At 42.3% G+C, this 18141-nt stretch overlaps 1 protein-coding gene across 1 annotated transcript in view; it reads right to left on the bottom strand.

Annotated features, from left to right (window-relative positions):
- The window catches only part of LMNB2 (lamin B2), a 43087-nt gene that overhangs the window by 24544 nt on the left and 402 nt on the right, over positions 1-18141 (bottom strand). The window contains exon 2 of the mRNA XM_009284257.1: positions 6571-6707. Within this exon, the coding sequence (XP_009282532.1) occupies positions 6571-6707 (137 nt within the window). The remainder of the gene's footprint in view (positions 1-6570; positions 6708-18141) is intronic.

The raw sequence follows: 18141 nt of genomic DNA, 5'->3' as shown, positions 1-18141 counted from the left end.
GTCATCTTTGTGGCCCTCCTCTGGACCCACTCCAGCAGGTCCATGTCTTTCTTATGCTGGGGGCCCCAGAACTGAACACAGTACTCCAGGTGGGGTCCCCCCAGAGCTGAGGGGGAGAGTCACCTCCCTTGACCTGCTGGCCACGCTTCTTCTGATGCGGCCCAGGATACAGTTGGCTTTCTGGGCTGCGAGCGCACATTGCCAGTTCATATTCAGTTTTTCATCCACCAATACCCCAAAGTCCTTCTCTGCAGGGCTGCTCTCAATCCACTTATCACCCCACCTGTATCCATGTTTGGGATTGCCCCAACCCAGGTGCAGGACCTTACACCTGACCTTGTTGAACTTCATGAGGTTCGCACAGGCCCACCTCTCAAGCCTGTCAAGGTCCCTCTGGATGGCATCCCTTCCCTCTATAGAGTATCAACCACACCACACATGTTTTGGTTGGTTGGTTTTTCACGTTAGAAAAAAGGGTGCCTTTTTTTTTTTCCCCTAAACAAGTCTCATGTTCAATTTCTTTTCAAGATGTTTCTTATTCTACTGGCATCTTGCAACAAAAGTAAATAACAACATCATATAATTTTATCTACTAGTTTTCATTGCAAAACAATTGTCCCAAGCAATGTGAAGGCCCCTACCTTAAAGTGTTTTCTGTTTCTTAATTTACATTTGAAACCTGATCATTGATTGTAACTTGACTGCTGATCAAAGAACATGGTAAAGGACAATCAGAAATGTGTGTATTGTGAATAACACCAAAAAAAACCCCAACTCTCCCACAAAAAACACCCACAACACAAAAACAATTAAAAAACACAGGCAGTTTTATGACAACAATGAAGGCGATGATTGGAAAATTAAGGTATTTTCACAGAAGACCTCCCTCACAGGAAACCCTTTTAAGTTTAGTTAAGATTTGGATGCTTCAACTTAATCCCTGGGGTATCTGCAACGTCCACATTGTACTGGCATGTATGACACAAAAAGGACCCATGGGAGGTTCGTACCATAGCACAGGATAACTGACAATGTCTACAGTGCAAGAGACATTGATGTTCAGGCATCTGAATCCCACTTGTAATGTCAGGAAACCATATATCCCATTATTCATTTGCAAACTGAATTGAAATGTGTATGGATGCTAACATCTTAACCAACAGCTCCTCCCTATCTTCTGCAGATGAATCAATAATTTGGAACCAAAACTAGTTGCACTCTATGACAAAGCTCCCTCTAAAGAAATTACAGTTGAACATTACTTAAACTAGACTTGAAGGGGGAGGGGATAATATCAGGCTTGCCCATGACAAGCTGTGGGACGACATGCCAAGGTTAGAGGGACAGGGTGCCAGCAAGGGCCCTCAGCCTGTTGCTCGAGATGTGCTGGGGGAGGTGATTCTCCCCCTCTACTCCGCTCTGGGGAGACCCCACCTGGAGTACCACATCCAGCTCTGGAGTCCTCAGTACAAGAAGGACATGGACCTGTTGGAGTGGGTCCAGAGGAGGGCCACAATCCTATGAAGAAAGGCTGAGAGAGTTGGGGTTGTTCAGCCTGGAGAAGAGAAGGCTCCAGGGAGACCTTACTGCGGCCTTCCAATACTTAAAGGGGGCTTGTAAGAAAGATGGGGACAGACTTTTTAGTAGGGCCTGTTGTGATAGGACAAGGGGTAATGGTTTTAAACTAAAAGAGAGGAGATTCAGACTAAATAAGAAAGAAATTTTTTTACAACGAGGGTGGTGAAACACTGGAACAGGTTGCCCAGAGAGGTGGTAGATGCTCCATCCCTGGAAACATTCAAGGTCAGGTTGGATGGGGCTCTGAGCAACCTGACCTAGTTGAAGATGTCCCTGCTCACTGCAGGGGGGTTGGATTAGATGACCTTTAGAGGTCCCTTCCAACCCAAACTGTTCTATGATTCTATGAACCAGCAGGGCACAGAAGCAAAGAAGGCTAAAGGCATCCTGGGCTGTATTAATAGGAACATGGCTGGTAAATCATGGGAAGTGATTATCCCCTTCCGATCAGCACTTGGTAGATCACTTCTGTGTCTATTATTGCATCCAGTTATGGACCCCCCAATGCAATAAGAACATTGATAAATTGGAGCAAGTTCAGCAGAGACCACCAAGGTGGTCAGAGAGTTGGAGTACATGCCCTGTTAAAAGAGGCTGAGGGAACCGAGTCTGACCAGCCTGGAGATAAGACAGCTTTGGCAGGACCTGACCAGAATGACAATATGTTAAAAAAAGGAAAATGACAAATGAAGTACCAATTTTTCAAATGGAGAAACTCAGACCCTGATATTTGTACAGGTAAAATTAGACAAAGGCATCAATGAAGTAATGGGCACATGCATAAGCACAAAAGAATTTGAAGATTCAGAGTCAATTTGGCTTTTGTAAAGGGAAGGTAAGAGGGGTAAGCAGGGGTAAGAACCCTGCATAGCAGGGCTCTGTGAGGTCCTTCCCTCACCTCTGCCCAAAGAGGCCATGGCAGATCTGGTTACCACAAAACACTTCTGTAGAACCCGTGCAATTCAGAGGTCTTGGGAGACATTTCTGAGTCTGATGTAAAAGACTATCTGGAGCTTACCCTTCTTCACACATCAGCAGCTCAAGAGCACTCAAAATGCAACTGTATTTAAGAAATTACTAGTAAATAAGATACAGAACAAGACATTGAACACTGTTACGGTACAACCACATCTTGAATACTGGTTGAAGTTCCAATTCTACAGCCTTCCTCCCCAAGAGGATACACTAAAACAGGAAAAATGACAGAGGGTAAAATGTTGATTGAAGGCACAGAGCAGCTTCTGTAGAAGCAGCAACTAAGTAGGTAGGATGCTTCCACTTGAAAAAAAAAGACATCATTAAAGAGAAAATCTTAGGAGATACGAAGAAGGACAATACAAAAATTAGGGGATAAATGAACAAATGGAACTGGGCTGGCACATTCAAAAACAAGTTTTTCTTCATACAAAATGTAGGTAAGCTCAGAATCCCCTTGCTAAGTCTAAGAACACTACAAACAGATGGTCCCGGAATACTAGTCACACTATGAAATGAAAACCCACAAAGGCTTACTACACAGAATCCAGCTGGACCTGAGGAAGTTCCTTAGCTGAAGGGAATTGCTGAAGACTGGAAGAGTATTCCAGAGAAGTGTTGTTATGCATGCTCCATTCTTATACTCTTCTCTAGTTGTCTATGAGTGGCTTCTAACAGAGACAGATTACCAGGCCAGATGGACCTTTGGTCCAATCCAATACAAACTCTAGAAAATGCCTTGGGATGCTTCTTGTTGACTTACTAGGCAAGATGATGTCCAATTATCCCAAGCACTAAAAAACCAGAAAATGTTAGAACATCAGTAACATGGTAAGTTAAAAAAATCTGAAATAACCAAAATCGATGCTAGGGCATCCAAACCCCAAGAGCTGAATTTGTACTCACACAGAATACTAGAGTAGTATCATCTGTCAGTATCTGAACAAGTTGCAGAAAGACATAAGCATAAATGCTTGCTCTGAAGTCCAGTACACCCAATAGACAAACCATGTTCTTTCCTAGACCATAGGCCCTGTCACAAATCCTTGTGTACCAACCAAGGGTCTTGCTGCAGGTTGGTCAGCTACTTCCCAAATCTATTGGAGTTGTGCAAGTAAACAGCCTCAGGAACAAACTAAGAGCAGGGTAAGCCTCAGGCTCCTTTGGACACAAACTAGGCCTGATGTCACCATACCCAAACACACCCTGTGACCTCCCTGGAGCATCCTCAGTGCCTTCGGGAAAGGGCTTTCCATGTTCACAAACCCAGGCTTTAGGAGAAAACAGAAAGGGGAATTCAGCTCTTGAAGCAGTAGGTTGGCTATATTTGGATCCTATACCTAGAAAAGCCCTGCAAGCCTGTGGCTCAGCAACTAAAATTCAGTTCAGTCTAATGTTGAGGAAACATTTCCCAGATATCCTTTCAAGCCAATGTTTTCTCTACTCTGCCTACTCCAACTTATCCCTTTTCTTCCCCCTCTCTCACATGGGAGACCAGAGGAGAGATGTCCCAAGACAGAAGTCTATTATCTCCTGCCCCAGCAACCCAACCTATTCCAAGCGAACAATGAAGTGGCAACATCTGGGATCCCTCCTGGCCAGACTGTGCTGGCATCCTTAAGCCTCTCCTTAGTCATGAGCTTGAAAGAGAGACTGAGGTAATCGTAGTTAACATAAAATTACATACTAACCTACTCTTCCACTACACACAGTTCTCAAAGCACTGAAGCAAACTTGGCCTGTGAGAAGCACCATCTGACTGTCAGCATGGGCAGGGAGGACTTCAGTCATGACCTAGATGTCAAGTGGACACTGTGCCAACAGGCTTTTAAAAGCTGCGTTTGCAAGAATCACATTTAAAATCTGGCCACATCACAAGTATAACTTTCCACATGACCCAAGCTAGGCACCCTGAGAACACTCCAAGTACATTAGAAGCATCTCAAGGGACTGGAAGCAATCTGGTAAAAGAAACTTTCAAGCCAAGGAAGAATTCAATTCTACTCCTATGAACTGTAACAACATAGTTGTCAACATGGGTTGACGGTTGGACTCGATGATCTTAGAGGTCTTTTCCAACCTCAATGATTCTATGATTCTATGAACAGAGGGAAAACCAGGTATGTTTTCCTCGTAGTTAGTCTATCTCAGAAAACCAAAAAAATGTTTGAAATTAGTCTGACAGTATTAACCAGTGATTGAAGTGACTGGTAAGGGGCAACTCAATTGTCCAAACAAAGGGCAAGGGAAATGACCCAAGGGAAAATACCGTCTCTATCACTTTAAGTGCACAACATTCTACAACAAGGTATTTGTAAAATCTCTCAGCACTATCAAAAGCCTAAAGAACCAGAATCAATTGGCACTGATTGTCATTAGCTGCCAAGTTAAGATACTTCTGACAAGGATACCTTAATCAAAATACAGAAATAAGCATCTTGCAGAACAGGAGAGATGAATCAAATTCCCAGTTACCACTGCTGCTCTCTTCTGGAGCTTGCTTTAAAAGCCAAGCAAGCGGAGTATTTGCTATCACCGAGACAAGAGAGACAACCTTGATGGCCATGTAACACCAACTGCCACGCAAAATATATTATCTGCAATAAACACCAAGACTGCTGGCCTAAGGCTTTTAAGAGGGAAATCAGTCCCAAGAGGAACATCACAGTAGGGGTGGGTGGTATTCATCTCACTTAACTTTAGGGGTTTATGTCTGACCTAGTTACCATAGGGTCTTTATGGTTAACAAAGGCCTAGCTAACCGACTCCGTAAATTTTAGCACACAGGTCATCTGACCACATGCAGGCATATCTTTGGTATAAACTGGGCACCAAGTTCAATTGGCCTTATAGTGACTTACTCAAATAGAGATGCTTACACTATAGCTATTTCATATTTGGACAGTTATTTTAGGGTCAAAGTCCACAAAATATCTCTGATGGCTGACTTTAACAAGAAGGCCCAGCATAGAAAACGAAGATCCAGTGATATAGCAAAGTTTACAGAGAAAACAAGAAATACTTCATCATAAATCAACTAGCTAGTCAGAAAAAACACAAGGGAGGGAAACACTTCATTCCTTTTATAATGACTTAGATGCAAATGAAGGCAAGATAGGAGACTTACAGTACACCTGTACTGGCACTGCTGGATTAAAAGCAATTTTATGGCCAACAACGTTCATATACAGGTGATGTACATACTGACATGCTCAGGAAAAAAAAAATCTCTAACTCCCAAAACTTGTCTACTAAAATAGGTACCAAAATTCAATCAGAAGCAAAAAAAAAATTTTGCCACCACATATATTCATTTTAAAATGAAGTTTCAACTGCTAAACAGTATTTGATTACAAAAACTCCCTAGTGGGAATAGAAATAATGGATTACATTTGGCTTCAGTAGCCAGTTTATTAGGCCAATTCTCTTTGACGCAGACTGAACAGCAGTTTTTAAAAACGTAGTCAGTACAAGGTCCTTTTCCAGCACACTTACATTGTAGCTTCATGTGTTTTCAAGGCAACACTGCTTCCATATTCCCGAATTGCTCAGGGCCACCCTTTTCCTTCATTTCTGCCAGCAGTCAGTACAGCAAACCAGACAATAAAACTGATAATATTTAAAATTAACCTTCCTTGGATGGGTCAATTTTAATCTAGATCAGTTGCTTAATCCAGTTTACCAAGCAGCTGCACATGTGCATACTCACAGAAGGAGAGGTACAACAGGACAGAAACAGGCACAACCGATCATTTCAGCCTCTAGATGTCTGAATTGCTCAAATCACAGTATATTAATCTTGTATCTACAAATACATTTGTGTATATACTGGTCAGATTATCTGCTCTGACTAGCTGTACCAACAAGCTGAGGAATTCCTTCTGACAAGCCTGTATCTTCTCATTGATCTGCAATGTTTGCAAAAGGCATTTTAAGAAGCATCAGTAGTATCATTCCCACTGCAAATATTGCCCATTCTAATTTAAAAAAAAAAGCGTCATGCAGGACTTTCCTTACCTTTTATTGAACTCCTCAAGTTCTGCTCTCAGTTTTCCTATTTCAATCTGTAATCTAGCCCTCTCTTTGGCAGTTTCATCCAGAACTCTTCGAGCATCAGCCAGTTCAGACTCATAGAGACTCTTGATTCCACTCACCTAAAGGGAAAGAAGTATTCAGATATGAGGACATCCCAAAGACTATCAAAGAACTGAAACACAGCACCAGGTTTCACATAGCTTTCTTTGAAAAAAGGGTGTATGGTATGTTTTCTGTTGTTTAAGAACATTCTATATTGAACATTTTCAATTAATATGCACCTACAATTAGATGTGATCTAGTCCCAAAGACAAGATTTAATTTTTATTCCCAGTGGAACATAACAAAACATACTATGTTTGAAGTGTGCAAGTCTTCCAAAGAGATAAACTGAAGCAGATCAGTACACCCTACAATCAGATCTTAAATTATTCACCCTCATTTCCTATACTGCTGCTTTGGGAGGTTTTTTTAAACAGTAATATCACTTAAAGATAAATGATGATAGACTTATTTAGTAGAATACAGGTCCAAGACCCAATTTGACTCTGCTGCTCTTGCACTATAAAGCTAAAAAGAATCTGAAACTAGATGAACTACAGAAATGTGAACTGTTCAGAGATGAGCTTCCACTCCTGTTCTCTTCCTCAGAGGATAAGGATCTACAGACTTCTTCCTGTCCCAACTCAATATATTACATAATCAGGTATTCAGACTACAGCAAGGCACCTCAAAGTCGTCCACACCTTTTTTTTTTTAGAATGCAAGATTAATTTGAAAGGTGTATCAGATAGCTAAATGTCAAGACCATATAAGATTGCTGCTACTGCTTCTATGAGAGGATACCAGAACAACTATTACTAATGTAAATTCAGAAACAGAGCGATCAGGGAGTGAGAAGAGCCAAAACCAGAATGCACCAACTTTAGGAAGAGAAATTTCATAACAAAGCAAAAAAATGTAGAAACAAGAAAGCAAACTATGCTATTCCTAGGAGCGCCTATTTCAACATCAGAGCAGCACCAATGACAGACTCAACCATCTGGTCTTCAAAAAGACTGATTAAAAGCAGTCAGGATATAATTAAGTTCCTGATAGACTATATTCTCATAAAACTTCTGAAATTAACCAAAATATGACAGTATGAGGGCTGAGAAGCCTTAATTTACAAGCATACCACATACCAGAAATGACTTGGCTGTCTATCCATGCAATCTTACTTCTTTAAAGAATTAATTCTTTCAAGCTTTATTCAACTTAAGTTTTGGGTTATTGTTGGGTGGGTTTTTTTTTCCATAGCTGATAGTCAGAGGTTGTCTACGGCACAAGCCAACACAACTCTGTATTATCAGTTACAAAATTTAGGAAGTTCTATGAAGTGTACCATGGCTATACTGAACTCTTTTATACAGTACTCCACAATGCCAAGAAAAAAAAAAAATTGGAGATTTTAAGGCTGTAAAGCCTTTCATTATGGATGACCCTTGAGCGAAAATACAGTATTTGCAAATTGCAATACACAATACAATTGCACAAAGGCCAAGCACTGATTCTGCACCATCAGGTACTGCATCTACAACACGCCGCTAATGCCGGCCCTTCTTTAGACCATCTGCCCTTCAGCTCTTAAATGTGCTAAAATCCTTGCCCTAGGACATCTAGCAGGAACTTGGGGCTCTGTTGCTGTAGGTTCAGAGAGACACACTAAATCACAGTGCAGGACACAAGGACAAATCCCTTCCCAGTACTCCAGGGCATAAACTGGAATTGCATGTCAAGGTACAAAGGAAGAAAGCCTTTTTCCCTAGGTTTTTGTGACTACTGTCACAAAAAGGTGTTGCTAGTGTGATACTTACAACAGGCAGTAAATAATTTATGCTTTTGAGGCATTACAGACAATACAGAGCTTAACACCACCAAAACAACAATATTCTGAACAGAGAAGAAACACTTAATGCAATTCCTGCATAGAGAGACTATAGCTAGATGGAGCTAAACATTGCATGATGAAAGCCGTTTCAGAACCTGTTGGTAAAAAGAGAACCAGAGACTCTGCTTCTTAATTAGAAAGGACCAACTCATTCATGGCATAACCAGTTGTGGTGGCTTAGTATGTATTTTTCTCCTGCAGCGTGTTAACCTCTTCTCTGCTCTTATTCCAGTAACAAACATGAAAAGGAAACACACATGTCCAATTCACAGTCCAAAGTGTTAGTCAAAAAGCCACTTTCACTAGAATTTTAAGCTAATGCACTGACCAAACAGAAATAACTGAGACATAAGGATACATTGCAGCTTCCAGCACAGGGAGGCAGCAGACAGCTGAGAGCAGCAACACCTTCAATCACTGCAGAAAAACTCAAACAACAACCAAACCTCACCAGAACTCTAACAACTGGAATCAAAGAGAATATGGATTCATAACAACATTGATAAAAGTTTTAGATAATCAAACTGAACTGGAGGACAGTTCAAGATGGTCTTTCTAGATCATAAAAAATAACATCTTGTTTATTTTCAACACTGGTCAAGCAGAGAAGAGAGAACCAAATGCAGCAGTAAGCTCAAAGGAAAGTAAGTAGCACCAGCTTAGCTGAACTAGCCTGGTATTACGTGCTTGACAACACTTCCAGCCCAAGACGGGTTATTCATTGAAAGCACCCTTCTACCCCAGCACTGAGAGAAATTCTGGAAAGTATTTCTGTTCCCTGAAACTATCACCCCTCAAACTCTGTTCTGGTGGAAGGAACAGAGTCTACTGACTCTGAAAATCGCCAGAGAAGTACGGTCCCAGAAGTGCCTCTGTTTAGTGTACACCTATGATTTTGCTTTGTTTCGACTCCACAGACATCTTCTACCCACTCTCTTTTTTAAACCACTTTACATTTGCTACTCAGTTTGGTCTCTAGTACAGTGACACTTCCAGACATTCTTAAAAAGGTGCTGTTAAACCAAAGCAGGACCTCCTAGGATAAGCCTCACATGCCCCTTCTGGACAAAAAAAAGTCAATAGGAACAACAGCCAGTACCCACAGCAACAAGAAAAGGAAGTTGAATAAACGCATCTTGCAACTATGAAGCCCATTTCTCGTTCTTTGTCTCATCACACTTCTGAGTTGAGTGCCACCAGTGTCTACCTGTCCTTGAACACTCCCAAAGAATACTGGATACAAGAGATAACCTGTCTGACGACGTCTTCCATTTTTTGTCATCTTCTATCAGTAAAATCTATCATTCAAATTCCTTCCTTCATTCGTTGTTTCTCATCATTTTGCTTGGGTTGCCACGACCCATTGCCTCCTGCTCCCCACATCTGAGAAAGATACAAACTCATCCTTGAAGCCTACGCCAATCCTTCCAGTGTAAGCCAGTAAGAACAGCTGGTATCAAATGCTGAAGGGAAAAAGTATAGAGAACGAGGCAAACATACAATATTCTTCACTTACATATACTCCCAGCTTCTAAAAATTAAAAAGAATTCTGAGCCAAAAATGGCTTCCAGGCACCAAAAACCAGTAGTCACCAAATACTGTTAATTTATCTAATCCTTTTGTAAATCTCTTTAGCTTTTCGTTTCTACAACATCAGAGAGCATCATACAAGCACAACTGGAGGATTAAGACCTACTGCTTGATAATTTCAATTCATGCCTTTAGTTTTTGTGTTGAGAAATGCTGAATATTTGCTTCCTAGACAAATCTCTTTGTTTGGACTTGTGACCTAGAGACCCCATGTGTCTTCTCATCTCTTTTCCAGATTTGCTCCTGGTCAGAAATTATTCTGCTGCTCTGCTCATCTTTACACACTTTTTCCAGGCTCTAGATGTTTTAAAGTAGACTAAGAGAACTGCAAGCAGCATTCAGAATACAGAAACAACATTGATTTACACAGTGATTATTGACCTCCAGCTACAAAGGAAAACACGGACATTACAGGGGATCAGAGAGGCAGAAAATGCAGTAATTCTAACAGGTTTCAGTTAGTCCAAGCTGTAATCCAGGAGGCGATACCTAAGCTATATTTTCATACGCTAGTAGTGAGTGCCATGGAGTGGCTAATCCAGGAAGCCACAAGAGAAAGCAACACTTCACCTGGTTCTCAGCAGCACATAGGAGCAGATTTGCCAAGATACTGTCAAGAACCTCAGTTGACTTGGTTTCAGCATCCTTGCAGAAGCAAGAGAAGCAAAAAAAAAAAATCTACAACTATTGCAATTGTTTCAGCATGGCAACTAGGGAACACTGAGGTATTTGTTAAAACAAGTAAAAGAAGCAGTTAAGAATAAAATCTTTCTAGAAAGCAAGATATTGTATAAAGACATCATCGTAGGCTAAAAAGACCACATATACAAAATATTTTAAGATGATCAAAATGAGGATATGAGACATAGTAAAGCATTTTTCAAAAAGCTGATGTCATGTACAGGCGAGAAAAATAAAATTGATCATGACTTCCATTAATCACAATACAACATGGCAAGCCAAAAAATGAAGTTTGGAGAACAACTCATGAATAGCGTAGAAGGTAATTACTCTTGCTCTGCTCATGAAAGAGGCATACATGAGAGTCTAGGGCCCTAAGTCAATCAGTTTAGGTAGAAGAACCACGTAAAAAAAATGCAATGAAAACATATCTTTTGGGGTTGGGTTTTTCTACTTATATTTGCACTAGAGGAATCTTTAAGAGATTTCTGCACTTAAGCATCATTTAAAAGTATTGTAGAACAGATCAACAAAACAAGCTGTTACAAATCATCATGTTTAGAAAGCATTAACAGCTTTCTAAAGCCCACTTTTTGAACTAAATCAATCAGTATGTTATTTAAGCTCTCATTTAGAGTTCACTTTGTACTAGAGAATTAGAAGATGGCTCACGCCATACAAGTTTCTAAAATAGGAACTACCTATCACTAAACTCTGAAGTCCATGGCAGTACAGTAGACATTAACCTGAAGAACAGAATTACAGGGCACACGCGTAAGAGTCATACTGAGGAAGAATCAATACGACTTGTGCAAAATAAGAGTTTCACAGCCTACTGGAGTTGCTCAGTCAACCAGGGAGCAGGTGTTCACAACAGATCCGGTAAACAAAAAAAGAAGAGAATTAGTGGGTACATGTATAAGCACAACAGAGTGGAAAAAAACAGTCACACAGTATGGCTTTTTTAAAGAGAAGCAGTGGACAAGGGAACAAGCACATGAACGAGGGTTTGAAAAGTCAACAAGCATTCAGAAAGTGGAGATTGAGCTAAGAGCTAAGCCAGTCTGCCTGGACTCCCAAAAGACTTGAACAACATCCCCCACCAAAGGGTCCTACAGAGGCCACGCAGAGTCCAAGCAGGCATGGAGAAGAAAAAAGACACAGAGACATCACCTTCCATGAATTGAGGTGAGGTTGATTGATCTGTTCCCTGGATCTTCCTTCTTGCCCCTCTTGAAGATGAGCATGACAGCTCAGCACTCATGAGTACAACTCATCAGGTCCCATGGACTTTTGTCCAGTTTGTTTAGATGTTCCCTATCCTGATCCTCCTCTACCAAGAGTAAGTCTTTCTTGTGCCAGACCTTCCCTCTGGTCTCAGGGGCCTGGGATTCCTGAAGGCTGATCTGACCACAAGAAGTCATTGAGTACATCAGCCTTCCTTATGTCTGAGTTCAGTCAGGACCTCCTTGCTCATCCATACAGGTCTCCTGCCACCTTTGCTCCATTTCCTGACTGTTGGGATGGACCAGTCTTGAGCTTGGAGGAGGTTATCCCTGAATATCAACCCAGCTGTCATGGACCCCTTTTCTCTCCAGGGCTGTAAGCCATGCAATTCTTCCAAGCAGAGCCCTGAAGAGGCTAAAGTCTACTCTCCTGATGTCCAGGGTTGTGGTCCTGCTTTTTGCTCTGCTCCATCCTCTAAAGATCCTGAACTCCACCGTCTCATGGTCACTGCCCTGACCTTACATCCCTGACCAGTTCTTCCTTATTTATTAAGTATTAGGTCCAGGAGAGCATGAAGACTGGGGCATGTGAGGCTTCTTCCAGTTGGCTGAAGGAGGCCTCGTTTACCTCCTCTTCTTGATCAGGTCAGTAGCAGACACATACGTCACCCATCTTGGTCTGCCCGCTAATCCTGACCAACAAGTTCTCAGCTAGCTCATAACCTGTCCTTAGGCAGAGGTCCAGGCATTCCCACTGCTGTCTCACATAAAGGGCAATGCCCCCTCCTCACCTTCCTGTACCCATCCGTCATAGCACTCTAATCATGTGAGCTATCTCTGATCCCAGTGAGGTCATAGTTCTGTAACTATGTGTGCCCACAGACTTCTCATTCCCCCTGTTTGTTGCCCATGCTGCACACATTAGTGTTACAGGCATTTCAGAGAAGCACCCAAGCGTGATGATTCCCCAGGAAGGACAGGAGAGCTTTCCCCACAAGGCTGTTCTGTAGGCACTTCCTTCTTTAAGTGCTTGGGGTGTTTCCATTTCATTCTTTTTCTTTCTGTTGCTTTCTCTTCTGTTCACGTAACCCCAGCCCTTTTGCTTGCTTACCCCATCCACCACTTCCTCACCTGATCTTACCGGAGAGGAATCTCTCCCTCCCCCATCATTCCCAGTTTAAAGAAGTTCTTAGCAGGTTGATTAGCAAAGATACATTTGCCCTACTTAGTCAGGTGGATCCTGTCTCTTTGAAGCAGTCATCACTCCTGAAAGATGGTTCCATGGTCATAGAAACCAAAATCCTGTTGCCAACAGCAGTTGTGCAATCCAGTGTCATTCTGCAGGAGCTGCTCAGCCATCCTCAAACCCTTCTCCCTCCCCACACCACCTGGACCCCCGTGCCATTAACAGTCATCCAGAGCCATGTAGTCATGTTTGATACTTTTCAGGTCACCCCTGCCAGTATCACTGGTGCCTACATAGAAGAGCAGCAGGGATAATAGTCACATGGCCAAGTGAGCCTCAGTAGCCTCTCTACAACATCCAGAATGCAAGCCCCTGGGAAGCAGCAAACCTCCACAGATGACAGGTTAAGCCAGCAAATGGGTCCCTCCACTCTGAAAACATACCCTCCCCATCTGAAAGTGATGGAAGAAACAAAGCTAAAGCCTCAAAACAGAGTTCATCAGGAACCAGAAGACAGGCTGCAGCCTGATCCACTACATGTCAATGTGCACCCAAGCCTGCTCTTCCTGCACAGAGGCCAAGTTGGACACCCTACGAATTGCACTATGAATGCGCTTTCACTTTTTTCCCCTCTTTTGCTGGCAAAAGAGCCTGCAAGTTTGTAATTGGGGAACACAGAGGACAAGGAAATAGTGCATGTGGAGAACAAGAAAATAGAGATGTTTCCAGAGCACAGTCTGAAAGGCAGGACTGCTGGATGCTCTTTAACCTACCAACCTGTGCTGGGAGCACTCAACAAAGCTCACTGTGCTCAGTTCAAGGACAGACACATGAACACAGACCGTCCCACAGCAATCACTTGAGAAAAGCTGCAAGATGTCACTCAATGAAGACACAGGGAACATGCCAAGGCAGCAATGAACCTACATGCTAGGCAAGAAGCATGCCCCATCCAACCACAAGTGAGTCCAGATAAATTTGGCAATGAAACATTAATCTCATTAACGTGCATTAATGTACAAAACATAAGTGTATTCCCACCAGGTGTGGCTCAATATGTTCTTATTCACCCAGTTATGGATTGACGAAGGACTGCCAGTCACCTATGGCTCAGACTCACCAAGAACATCAATGAGTCAAGTTGTCAAGAACAATGAAGATGTGTGTTGCATATCACCACTATCACCTCCCAGATGATGTCTGTAGTGCCAGAAGACGATTTAACCCCATGTCTTGGAGGCCACAACTCTTGAGTGACCCACAATCCACAGCAGCATCCAAATATGTATTTTGCAGGTGTCAACTAGGCAACACCAGACACACATATCCTGATCATGACAGTAGCTCTGATAACTACACATGGTGCACATGAAGGGCACAGTAGCTGCAGTACTGGCAGATAAGTGGAGACCAGGTGAGACTACAGTGAAAGTTCTGATGGCTGTGACATACAAGATTGCAGCCACCTGCAATCATACCCACAGAGCTGGGAAGACATAGGTGAAGAGGGAACCCCTATAGATACTGCTTTTGTCACAAGGGCAATTGCTGTCAGTGGCTGAGGCTCCCAAGGATCTTCTCTTTTCTCCCCCCCTACTTCTCCTTTCTGTGGGTGCAAACAGTGGGACGTCCTCAGAACAGTGTAGTAAGCCCTCCCATGCCCATCAAAACATCTTTTCTGGAAGGCTGCAATCATAAGCACTGCAGGGGAGGGCAGGGAGTTAGTAGAAAGGGAATTGAGGAGAGCTCTAGGACTCTCTTCCTCTTAGCCCATCCAGTATTCCCCCTCCTAGCCTCATCAATTAGGTTATTGTAAGTGACCCCAACACAGTGAGAATAGCATCAGTCCTATACTAGGGAGACAGAAAAACAAGGGGATGAGCTAAATTTCTCTTCTGTCACAGGCTAAGCTACACAAGGGGATACATGCAAGAGAGCAAACAGAGAAAGAATGAGGACAATTACAGGCTCCCCCAGCTACACAGGCAAAATATTTTTTTGTATTTTCTGAGGGCTTACTATATACATTTTTATTTCTCTAGAGGCCTACTGCATACAAGTAAAGGTAGAACAGCATTGGACAGGGTTAGGGAAAGCAGGAAAAAGGGCTATAATTAGTAAAGGACTAGAGATGAATCTCAACTTCTACAAAGTTCCTTTTCTCTACTGTTAAGAGGTGGCAGCCCTGTGTTCCTCAAAAAGAGCAACAGGAGTTTTTTATTCCAAGGTGCAGCTGTGGTCTGTAGAACTAAGGAGATTGCCCAACAGAGGAGGAGAAAGAGGCTGCTTTCTTCTATCTTCTGCAGATTAGTGATTAAAACAATGAGGAAAAAGAACATCCTGATCAGGTGATGATTAAAGAGTCTCTAGCAGAACAGTGACTATGGTCCTTGCCTGAACAGCATCAGCAGAACTTCTCTCATCTAGAAGATGTTCCCCTAAACCAGAGCTTTGAGAACAAGATCAGAAATGCCAACGCTTTGTTCCCATGCATGAGTCGGTGGGGGGAGAGGATGTTAGTAATGGTCTCACCCCAGCCCCTTTCTCAGACATGGTCACTGTGGGATACTGGAGTGACAAACATCTCTCTCACGATGCCATGCTCTTGTCTACTGCTTGTCATAGCAATCCTCAACCTCCCATTTGCCTTGGATTATGGAGCCATCACCTGCTCTCAAGGCAAAAGTCTCAGGTGTTAACATACAAGCCCACTGGTGAGCAGTCACTCCTGCTTGTCATCCCACAACATGCATCATTCCATCTACTACAGTGGCAGATGACGTTCCCTGCCACTACCACAAATAAGCCAAAAATGTTAGACTATTTAGACAGCTCAAAAAAAAGAATCAGAGTCAAATTTACACACAGTTGAGGACAACCAAGGGGAATTTTCATCTTGAACACCCAGGGAAGAGAAAATAATCTATTTTAAGCATGTAGAGCTAATATAAAGATATAATGATGTACCCAGAACAGTATGCCAATATCACTGGACTACGCTTAACTGTGCTTCTACACAGAAGTTAGAGTTGCTTTGGGGTTTGTTTGGTTTTGGGGGGTTTTTTTGTGAGGTTTGGAGGGTTTATTTTTAATTAATATCTTATTTCATGCTAAGCCTAATCATTTTATGAACACAAATTCTAACAGTGTAACAAGGAAACTGAATTGTGAGCAGAAAATCCCGTTTACTAGATTGGCCCTGAAAGTGAAAGGACAGGATTCTCCCATTCCAGTAAATCCAAAATCTGACAGCTATCTGAAGTTTTACTGCTCCCACAGTCCTAAACTGCTGTCTACTATCCTGCACCAAAACAGTAAGACTACAAAGTCTCCTTTTCTGGATATATGTAAAGAATAAATAAGCTGTCCTAAAGGGATGGGGGAAGCATTTAACAAATGTGGTCCAGAGACCAGCTAAAGTATCTCACATTGTCTCTGATGTGTCAAAGAAGAGCTTGAGGAATCCTGACAAAGTTTGTTAGAATGTGTCTAAGATAGGACTTTTCATTTAACAAATGTGGTCCAGAGACCAGCTAAAGTATCTCACATTGTCTCTGATGTGTCAAAGAAGAGCTTGAGGAATCCTGACAAAGTTTGTTAGAATGTGTCTAAGAATTAGGACTTTTTTTGAAGTCTGGAAGAAAAGTGAAGAAGGAAAGCTCAAGAACAAAGAAAGCAAAATATTTTATTATCAAAATCCTCAAGTTTATTTTCCAATTACTGCATCAGAGTGTTTTTCCAGAATTGATAACACACAGAACTGCTATTAGGAGTTGGTTTACATTCATATTAAAAATCTCATTAGATTATATCTGTTTTCTGCTTGTCCTATTCTTACTCTTGTTACATGTATGCTGTCAATAGAATTACGTTCTGCCTCCCACATTTAAAATGCATACTCCTTCTAGCCTCCAGCAATCTACAACTTAGAAGCTCCCTGAACCAGACACGGTTACTTTGTTTATAGCATGATTCCACACAGGACAAGTGATGTAGCCATGTTTTATGTTTAGAAATATCTAGTTATTTTGAAAATGTGGAAGTTATAATATATCATTAAGTGGTACAAAGGGACTTTAAAAGTACTTCAATCCTGGGTGTACACTAATTGCAGGTAGGCCAACCACTCCCAAAACAAGACACTATCATATCTGGTCTGCTTAAACTAAATCAAACTCTCCTCCCACCACCCCTAGCATCATTAAACCAGACCCTTAAGGGGTGTGTGGGGGGGGAAGCCTACACAGTGACATAGCAATGCACTGCATCACACAAGTTACAGTAAAGGCTGTTATCTACAGGCTTTCCACAGAAGTTTAACTTCACCTCAGAGGTGGGACACCTTACCTTGCAGACTGCCTCCAACAGATGGAGTAGAGGGGGTTTGGGCTGGTACAGGATGGGTGGGACTGTCCCCAGCTGTGTCACTGACTACATCCTTCCTCCATATGGGAAGGAGAGTCCTGGGGGAAAGCAGATACAACAAGGGAAAAGCAAAACATGGCTTAGGAAAAAAGGATCAGCCAGTTTTGCCTCCAAGATCACAGGAAGCGGATAAGAGCAGTTCACACTACAAGGATTTGATTCCTGGCATTTGTGGAGACTAAGAAAGATTTTCTCCGGTGAGGAGCAAAGTTAGTCTAAACCCTTTCAAGTTTTTCATCTCATCACATCAGCCATCAGGATAGGGACAGTAAATAAAAAGTAACACCCAGGTTGCTATAATTCACAGGACGCATGTGCTCAGCGTGGGGTCCAGTACACCAAGAAGGCTCAGCCTGCACGGAGAACAGACCACAACTACATCAAAGAACCAGCCCACAGCGGATGAGACCTACACGAAGACTCAGAGGACCCCGAGAACGGTATTCCGTGCTGCAAGCCTCACTTGGCCGAAACACGAAGGGTAGCGTGCGACTTCAACCGCCACACTACCGCC

The sequence above is a fragment of the Aptenodytes forsteri genome, unplaced genomic scaffold, assembly GCF_000699145.1.
Source record: "Aptenodytes forsteri isolate BGI_AS27 unplaced genomic scaffold, ASM69914v1 Scaffold300, whole genome shotgun sequence".
In the NCBI taxonomy this organism is placed as follows: domain Eukaryota; kingdom Metazoa; phylum Chordata; class Aves; order Sphenisciformes; family Spheniscidae; genus Aptenodytes; species Aptenodytes forsteri.
This window is presented reverse-complemented; position numbering and strand designations above follow the sequence as displayed.